Source organism: Monopterus albus, unplaced genomic scaffold, assembly GCF_001952655.1.
Source record: "Monopterus albus unplaced genomic scaffold, M_albus_1.0 scaffold16.1, whole genome shotgun sequence".
Lineage (NCBI taxonomy): Eukaryota > Metazoa > Chordata > Actinopteri > Synbranchiformes > Synbranchidae > Monopterus > Monopterus albus.
Window position 1 is genome coordinate 473,908 of NW_018127896.1, and position 9,590 is coordinate 483,497.

General features: G+C 45.8%; 1 protein-coding gene across 5 annotated transcripts in view; it reads right to left on the reverse strand.

Annotated features, from left to right (window-relative positions):
* ephx2 (epoxide hydrolase 2, cytoplasmic) overlaps positions 1-9,590 on the reverse strand; it is a 35,577-nt gene that overhangs the window by 13,962 nt on the left and 12,025 nt on the right. For 3 of the 5 annotated variants that reach the window (XM_020592298.1, XM_020592300.1, XM_020592299.1), the window contains exons 2-15: positions 8,520-8,598; positions 8,275-8,437; positions 5,187-5,377; positions 4,647-4,769; positions 4,354-4,425; positions 4,170-4,265; positions 3,483-3,561; positions 3,345-3,379; positions 3,227-3,253; positions 2,945-3,030; positions 2,754-2,865; positions 1,789-1,863; positions 1,661-1,703; positions 1,473-1,575 (exon numbers count right to left, since the gene is read on the reverse strand). In XM_020592298.1, the coding sequence (XP_020447954.1) occupies positions 1,473-1,575; positions 1,661-1,703; positions 1,789-1,863; positions 2,754-2,865; positions 2,945-3,030; positions 3,227-3,253; positions 3,345-3,379; positions 3,483-3,561; positions 4,170-4,265; positions 4,354-4,425; positions 4,647-4,769; positions 5,187-5,377; positions 8,275-8,437; positions 8,520-8,598 (1,284 nt within the window). Of the gene's footprint in view, positions 1-314; positions 367-1,472; positions 1,576-1,660; positions 1,704-1,788; positions 1,864-2,753; positions 2,866-2,944; positions 3,031-3,226; positions 3,254-3,344; positions 3,380-3,482; positions 3,562-4,169; positions 4,266-4,353; positions 4,426-4,646; positions 4,770-5,186; positions 5,378-6,912; positions 7,058-8,274; positions 8,438-8,519; positions 8,599-9,590 lie in introns of those variants that run through there. The other 2 variants (XM_020592301.1, XM_020592302.1) reach the window with 2 other exon arrangements.

Here is a 9,590-nt window from a genome sequence, read left to right on the forward strand (position 1 = left end):
GATTAGGAATGAGCACATCAGAGGGACAGCTCAGGTTGGCTGTTTTGGGGACAAGGTCATAGAGGCCAGATTGAGAAGGTTTGGACATGTGCAGAGAAGGGATAGTGGTTATATTGGTAGAAGGATGTTGGAGATGGAGCTGCCAGGCAAGAGGTCAAGAGGAAGGCCAAAGAGGAGATATATGGATGTCCTAAAAGAGGACATGAAGTTAGTTGGGGTGAGAGTAGAGGATGCCGAGGAAAGAGTTAGGTGGAAACAGATGATTCGCTGTGGCGACCCCTAACGGGAACAGCCGAAAGAAGAAGAAGAAGTACCCGAGTAGAGGTGAGTCCAGGACCCTCCGCTCCACCCGACTCGGAAGCTGCACTGTCCAAAAGAAAGAACATATATCCAATAGAGTATTTTCAGACCAAAATACCATAAAACATATAAATGAAATATGGCAAGGATGAATCTCCGTATGGGTCATTGTCTGCCCTAAATCATAATAACAAAGCTGTTGTGCCACTGTATATTGTAGCAACCACATGAATGTTGTGAATCTTTAGCCCTGAATGAAAACCAGTTCCACCGCCAAGAGCGTATGTGGCCGATACACTGCCTCTGATTGAATCCTGATTTGAGAGGCTGTCTGCCCAAAATCAGCAGATTTGTTACAAGAACATCAGGTAAATCATCGCTCACTGAATGATACTTTAGAATCCACCAAACATGCAGAGAGACATTTTAATAAACAGAAAGAAGGCAGAATGAAGTCTGGTGCATCTGTGTTAACAGGTCCCGGGGGAGGAGAAGTTTGTGCTGTTTATTTCCAGAGTGAACAGAGTCCTGGACCCAGGGGAGGAGGTGCATACAGAGGCAGAGGTAGAGGCAAAGGAATGGGACATCGGAGCTGACCTGAGGCCCAACCGTGTTACGAGTGTGGTAAAACTGGTCAGTGAGGAAACGGTGTAAAACTCCTGTCATAAGTCCAAATTAATGTAATTTAGTTTCTAGTTTTGTGTGGCCATCCACCAAGAAGCTAAACACATTCATTTTCTGTCACAAAAGACCTAAAAGGTACTTGGCTTGAAAAACAAATTTGTTACTAAAATGGCTGCAGGTTATGGTTCTGTTCTGTTCTCTGTGCTCGAAACCAGAGAAGGGGCATATAGGGGTACTCCCGAGTCTGAGCTTTGTTAAGAAACTGCGTTTTGTTAAGTCATGTTTGGACAATAGTCCTGTCATTTCACTGCTCTTAACAGTGGGACATAAGGCATTGTTAGCCCATGAAAAGTCCTGGTTCCTCTGTCTAATCCAGAAGCGGTCAGTGGTACGTTGTGAATCACTGTCAGCCCGCCTGCACAGCAGCACTGGTTTCACACCAGATCAACTTAAAACTTCTTGGTGTTCAGGTAAACATTTCCTGAGATATCTCGAGGCTTGATTGGTTCTGGCGTACTGCACTGTGTGCCCTGTTCACTCGGTCTGACCTGAAGCCGTTGTCTTTGTACTGGCTGATGTAGAACTGCAGGTCGGCCTCTGTCAGCAAGGGGCTCCTGGAGATCTGCTCGGGTAGACCCACAAACAGACCGCCTGTAGCACAAATAGAACATGTTGCTGTTTTCAGTGAAGGAGATGAATCCTAGTGAACGTTAACCTGTCAGCGTCTGTTAGTCACCTCGTGCACAGACTCCTGCAGTGCTAATTTTTTCAGTTATCGCCTGAGGAGAAAACACAACCACAGCATGAGACAGAGGTGACTTGCAGATCTGATGATGTGTGTTATGTGTGTGTTTGTGCACTCACTGCGCCACTGCTAAAGGAAAAGAAGATATTGAACGTTCTCTCCAAGTTTCTCTCCAGCTCGGCCTCTGCGACTCCCTGAAATGCACAGAAACCCTCTGTGTTATCTAGTCTACACAGCCAAAGCTTTGTCACGTGGAAACAGCAGTGAAGGTCTCAGCTTGCTGTTGTCTCCCCTCCCCCCAAGATCTACCAATGGTCCTTTTAACATGTTTCTTTGTAAATTGATCAACAACATATATCTTGGTAAACTACTGAGCTTTCCAGGTGTAGACAGAGCCAGGCTAGCAGCTTCCCCCTGCTTCCGGTCTTTATGCTAAGCTAAGCTAACCACACTAGGACATGAGACTGCCACAGTATCTATCCTGTCTCTTTCTGGGCAGAATAAGGATGAGTGGTTAAAAACAAAAGTTCAGAGAGAGAAAGACAAACAGAATGAAAAAACTTCATATCTGCACCAGCAGTAGGGCAAATTTATACTGTACATTCAGACATGTTATCCAGGTCATTGGATGTGAAATACTGGTGAGTGATGGGAGTGAAGTTCCCTGCAGCACAGGCTGGCGCGAAGCAGCAGCTGCCTGAAAATGGTTTGTTGTTGTGAAGCACTGATTCAGTAAAAATGGCAGGACAACCGCTGATACTGAGATACAATAAAGTATTACCAGAGAGCTGGAGAACACCTGGAGATGATGCAGGTGAGCAAGAGAACAAAACTAAAGCTATAGACAACAAACTCTCAGCAACGATTTGTGAAGCATGTTGGTTCTGATTGGTTGGATGTGCGCTATTTCAACTTCTATTTGGTAAAAATGTATTGTCATGTACTGTTTCATCCATGACAGTGACATCACACCAAATCAGAGGAAGCCATGTCCACACAGCTATCTGTAGCCTTCAATGCCTAACTGAGCTATGCGGGTGTTTTTTATTGTGTTCATGAGCTGTCCTGCAGCAGATCGACTTACTGGTTTCTGGAAGTAGAACTGATAGTCAAATATGGGAACAGCCTTGAGTTTCTCTGCAGGAGGCACAGACGGGTCCTCCCGGAACAAAGGGGTGTTCAGAGATGCAACGGCTCTTCATGCACAAGAAAAAAGACATGTTGCTTCAAGATAAAACACCCAGGGAATCTGCTGGTGTGCTGGTGTTTGTCTACCTGACCCTCTCAGGAGCATACTGAGCCATGGTCCATGCCAGGAAGCCGCCCCAGTCATGACCCACCAGGGTGACCTGTGGTATGGACTAGACCAGACAGAGAAGGAAAGGGCCCACATGAATGCATTAACTGTGAGGCAGTCACCAGTAGCTGCAGTGACATAAACACACTGCTGTCACTGTCTGTGTACTGATGCTGATTAGTGGACACGCTTTCATAATGTAATGTGACAGAACAGTGTGCAGCTGAGCTCAGAGTGTGTAACATGCTGTTACTTCTCACCAGTTTGTCCATAAATGTGATCAAATCCTAGAAAACAACAACACCAACATTAACATGGTACCAACCAGACAGAGGTGTGTGTATGTGTGTGTGTATGTGTGTTGTGGTGCACTGGTACCTTGCAGAGCTGCTCCTGAGAATATTCCTCTATTTCTGTGAGTGTGAGGTGAATTACAGTCAGTGACATGTGAAGACCTACTGAACGAGACACAAAGCGACCACAGAATGGTGATTTTGTTTGAACAGCCACACCCACCTGGGGGCGCTGTGGACTCTCCATATCCCTTCATGTCCAGAGCCAACACCCTGAACCCTGCTGCGGCCATGGCTGGTATCTGCCAGAGAGATACCCACACTGTGAGCATGGACTCAAATGGCTTCGTTTCGTAGTAACATGCAGACGTGTTAATGTGGTACACTGCACTGTTAAACTAGTCTGTTCTCCTGTTGTAGCACTTCAACCAGATCCTTGAGGACACTCAGTGTGTCCTGAACTGCTGGAGCACAGAGCTATAAGACCAGCTTTGGCTGTTCATGGAGATGAGACCAGATGGGAAGCTCTGAACGTACTGACTTCAGAACAGGTTGAACAACAGGTCACCAGAAAGATCTTTAGCTGGGACACTTTTCATTAGAAACAGGTGAGTTTATAGGAGAGACTTTGTTTTGCTGTGGGACTCGTCTGAGACTTTAGCTGAGTCCGTTTTATTGTTCATCACAGGATGATTTAAGCATCTGTTTGTTACAAGGATTTTCAACTAATTGTGATGCAGGGGCCAGCATGCTGACTAAGTCGTAACCTGACGACCACTGCTGTGGGGCGGATAGACTGGACCGGCACTATTTTGATACATGTTCTCACCTGTTAAAAGGGATCAAGCCGTTTCTCTCCCCGACACAAGACTCACAGGGTCAGACTGAACCTGACACACAGACAGGTTACCTGGTGCCTCCAGGAGTACCAGCTCTCAGGGAAACCGTGACACAGCAGAACTGATGGACCTGAGCCCATTTCCACGTAATGAGTCCTCACACCAGGCTGAGACACACAGAGAAGAATCGTCCAGTAAATGTTAGAGGGCACCAACATCTCAGCTGTAAAATGAGCTGCTGCCACTGAGGGTTACCCTGATGGAGACGTATCCATGAGACACATCCTCGGGTCTGCAGGACGGTGGAGGACTGTCTGCTGCAACAGCCTGAAACACACATACTGTGTGTTAGCATGCTAGCCTTAGCACACTTGTTTTTAACGCTGTGCTACACAGAAAAAACTGGTCAAACCACTGACAAACAACAGTGTTAGGCAGAAAACAGGTGACAGTTACACTCGACTTTAGACAGACATTGCCAACATGTCTAATTCTGTCCCAGCTGTTTTATTATCTTCCACAGTTCAAACCTGCACAGTGGTCTGTACCTGAACTCCAGTAAGGTTGGCCAGTTTGTCCAGGGCATTGTCCAGATTTTCCACTATGATGGCCTTCATCCCCATTCCTTCTGCTGCCTTCACACCCTGCTCGTCTGCATCCAACCACAGTGCCTGGAATGAAACCAAGCAAACGTGAAGCAGCGGCTCACACACACAGGTACTAAGCTGGTAACTTCCTTTTGTCCTTCAGGCAGGGGTTTCTGTGTCTGTAGCATTTAGAGCCTTTTTCCTGATGTAAAGTGTGAAATCAGTTCGGTTTATCTCCCACTGGTTTCACTAAGACAGACTCTGACCTTGATATACTGACCTTTTATCTTTTGAAACAGTTAAGAAAACTTCAGAGTATAACAAGTAGGTGCATAGTGTGCTGTCATGTCATACAAGTAAACATAGCTCAGATTGTCTATTGAACACATCTGTAGCTTTGTGTCTAAATTATTACACATCTAAAGGAATTATCATGAGGACTAGAACAAGAGATGTGGGACTGATACGTGTTCATTTACGAGACAGTGACATGTCCTCTACCTGTTGTGATGTCACTCCCAGGTGCTGCAGGGCGGAGCTAAAGATGGCGGGCTCAGGGACCCTGTGACCTGAGCGGCAGGACTGGAGGACAAGGTCAAAATGGCCACCCAGCAGAGAGAGGAGGCGAGCTGGACCATCTCCTGCCGCGGTGTCATCTAGCCAGTGATTGGCCAGCACTGCTGTCAGTAACCCTGAGGGGTCGGGAAACAGATGCTTAAGCCTGTGATTCTCAGTAGGTAGGAGAGGGTTCAAATCCTGGATGACCGGAGTGGGAGCTATGACAGCGAGGGGACAGGGGAACTAGCTGGGCTCTGCAGTCTGGATTTGTTCCATTGTTACCACTATCACCACATTTGGCAGTGGTTTAGCCTGCTCCCGCACTTGATGACTTAAAGTGAACGCTAAAGCAATAATGTCATCAAAAACACAAAACCTAGGCAACCAAAAGAAGGAAAACGTTTGGAGGGTAAGCAGCTGTTGGCAGCTGCTGCGCTGAGACAGTGGCTTCTAAAGGTTGTTTGGTTCCACAGTTTTAATGTAGTATTATGGGAGACAATGAGAAAACCTGCCAATGCACAATGACTCAAGTCAGATGCTTGAAATGCGTTCAGTTTAATGTAGTGTGTTGACCAGCAGCATCACAACAGTTTCACAGTCTGGTTATTATTTAGCATGACTTCAGCGCATTCGGTTTGAAAGTGCAGCCCAGTCCAATCCTGTGTTGTTGGTTCAGTACTGGTTTATAAGATAAGTCTACAGCAGCAGGCTGATCAGCCTCACAGCCACTGCACGTGGCCAGTCAGAATGTAACTGCAGATAACTGCGGCTGTACTTCCTGAGGAGGCTGAGGAGGTTTCCCTCTGTCGCCTCCCTCTCTTGTTTCTTCTGTATCTGTTCACTCAGCTTTGCACACCTGCCACACATTCCTTAATCAACACCAGCTGCATTCACTTAGTCCTTCACCCTACTTAAGCCCAGCTCACATACCTTTCCCTTGCCAGTTCGCCGTTGCTTTCATGCCGATGTTAGGTATTTTTAGTCAGCTAGATATTGGTTAGATACTTGATGTATTAGAAATGTTTAGAGTAGACAGGGTGTCTGGCTCATGGCTGTTAGAATTCTTAGTCATTCTCATGAGTTGCTGCAGGATGCTTATGGTCAAGGATAACTAGATAGAAAGTTGATGACTGTTAGAAGACAGAATGTTTAATATTATTATTATGACGTGTATAACTGTAGCCTTAGCCATAATATTTTCTTATGTTTAATGTCACGACATGTCACTAGAGGTCGTGTTAGAATGTTTTTAGCTACACACCACATAATCAACAGACAATCACACATTGATTTTCCTCATGCTTTGGCTACTGCTCTGGCCAACTGCAAAGCTGTCCCTGGGAGACGTCACGGTTTGGCGTCTCTCTCTGCTGTGTAGAATGGGGTTAGCCCGAAGTGATATAATGTATAGGCCTGTTGTGGTTCAGGGTCTTTCATCTTTCAGCTGCCTGCGTGCATGTTGGAGGTGCAAGATACCTGAGCGTGTAATGTTAATTTTTACCTGTGTTCATTGAATAAATCAGCACTGTTTTGAAGTTACTTGGACTGCCTTGTCTCTCAGAGTTAGCATGGTAAAAAGAACTGGATGCAACACCAAAAACCCGCACCACTTTGTTCATCTCATCTTTGTGTTTTTCTTGTGTCACTAGTTTGCATTCTGGATTATTACCTGCTTTTCCCCAGTTCCTCACTACACCTCTCCTGCTCGTCTTCACCATCACAACTACGGGCTACCTTCCCCGGACCATATGCCTCATCGCCCTTCCAGTCTCCACTAGTCGGGTCGATGCACAGTCCTACAAGCTGCCTCCACTCACAATCATCCTCTACTCTGTCTCCTGTTAGAAATTAATAAATCAGTCAGATAATTATTAGACTTTAATAAGATTCAAAGTCTGCTCTAGTCTGTTCTGTTTCAAGGTTAGCAGTAAGCCATGACACCAATTGTTTTCTTGTATTAATCTTGTGTTAGATTTATGTCTGAATGATTGTTTTAGTTACACGTAACAACAACACACACACACACACACACACACACACACGGAATTCTTCATTTTGTTATGACTAGGTAATATGCAGCTGCTCCAAGCCTGTGGAGCTCTAGATAAGAGATGGAGTCTGCTGGACGGACTTCATCTGTGTAAGGGGTTAGCCCAAAAACTGATAAATGTATTAGGCTCTGTGTTTCCGGGATCTCTTTTTCTGCTCTCTTCTCCAGCAGCTTGTCTGAAGGAGGGAGCCCTGGGTTGTGTTTTGCAATCCTTTTCAGATCTGTCCGATAAAAGAAGTGGGGTATTACACTCCTCAGCTTGTTTCCACCTCCACCGGCCAGCCAGTAAGTGACCTTTGCTGTTCTGCAGCTCGGCCCACCTTCTCTGAAACCCACTAGTGACTGACTCAACACCCGGTTTCATAGACTTTACCCTCAGTACTCTTGTCCTGTTTATCACTGCACTTGTAAATATTTGTACAGCGCTTATTAACTCTGCTTGCACCAAAGTTAGCCCTCTGGGTCTGTTCTTTTCCGTTCACTCACCTTCCCGTATGTGAGCGTTTTCTAACACTAATTCCATCTGTACTGTTTACATACTCTGTTTACACATGCATAATTGCACACTCAATGCTGAATATTGGCACTTCATGGCTCCCACGTAGCATATATTCTCTCTGCATTATATTGTGTTCTTGTTGTATTTTTATTGTGCTTCTTTCACTTGCTGCTCTAAAGTGCCTTAGATTTGTGTCATTGCTCATCTACTTTATATTTCATTTGTATTATGTGATATTCATGTGGATGGCAAAGTAAGAATTTTATTGTACAGAGAAACATGTTTCCTGACTGTGTATATGACAAATAAACACTTTGACTTTGAATTTATATTTCAAGTTTTGACTAGTCATAACATTGTGGATATCTAAAAAATGCTGTGACGTCATTTTATAGACAGGCTTTACATTTTCAGTTTCATATTCATACCAGTGTCAACGTGTTTGTGTGTGCTGTTGTGTGCTGTTGTGTGCTGTTGTGTACCGTTGCGGCGCAGACTGGCAGCTGTCTTCAACACAGCTGGCTGGATGTCCATCATCACCTTCCTGAGCTCCTCCAGCAGGCCTCTGGCTGACCAATCAGATGGCAGAGTCACACCCCTGACCTGGGCCTCCTTCACACACTCCTCCTCGAACACCGGGATCATCTACTCAGATGGGTAAAACAATGAGTGCAGATAAATCAGCTGTAGAACATTTTCAGAGTAAGCAGTCCATCATTTCACCCACCTGAGAAAGCGTCACGTGGCCTCGCTCCGCCCGATTCATGGCACTGTCCTTCTGGGACACCACACTGGACAGAAACCCACTGAAAAATCACAGCACAGGATGAACCTCAGGACAAACAGTGAGACTGAAGATAGTTAACAAGGTGAAAACACAGAATAAGAGTTGATAAAGATGGAGAGGGTGTCAGAGCATCGGTAACTACTGGAGCACAGCTGCAGCAGTGGTTAGCAGGTTCATATTTACACAGCCTCTCCGTGTCCAGCATGTTAGGTGTGGATCTGGCAGGGCGACCACAGCGGCTGCACAGAGCTGACATAGGTGGGAGTGTGCTGATGTGTGGCTGCAGGAGTGTGGCAGGTGGCACCAGGGATGGAAGTTTATACCCACCAACACTGAACAAAAAGGCGACTCCCAGTCTCAACATGACAAGGAGCCAAGACACACCACAAAATCCAGGCAAGAGCTCTTAAAGAAGAACACAGCAAAACTATGACCAGGCCAAGTGTGTCCCCTGACTTTTTTTTAACACCTCGGCTTCATTCTCCCTGGGATTTGACTAAAAAACACATTAAACTGGATTAAATGGAGAGTGAACTGTTTACTGACACCGACCAGGGCTGTGCTCACTTCTGTAGCCGCCGTGAATGAATCAAGTCTGAATGCATTTTGCTGCAATGTGTATAATTTACAGTTATTCTGTTCTTTTGTTTTTGCAGTCAGGGTGATTACTCAGTGGGGGAGGCGTCACCTGCACCACGCCTGCACACAGAGGGTGAGTTGTACATGGTATGACAGGTTGGTGGAGGTTTTGCATGAATTAAATTTATTAAACATATCTTTAGATCTCAGCAAACAAGTCAGACTGTCAGACACAAGAGGACCGATCTCAGCCTGCAGCGACTTTTTTCCTTTGCTGTATGTAGGAGTACCTCATGAGAGGGTGAGATCCATCCATCCATCCATTTTCCTCTGCTTATCCGGAACCGGGTCATGGGGGCAGCAGTCTAAGCAAAGATGCCCAGACTTCCCTCTCTCCTCCAGACACTTCCTCCAGCTCCTCCGGGGGAATGC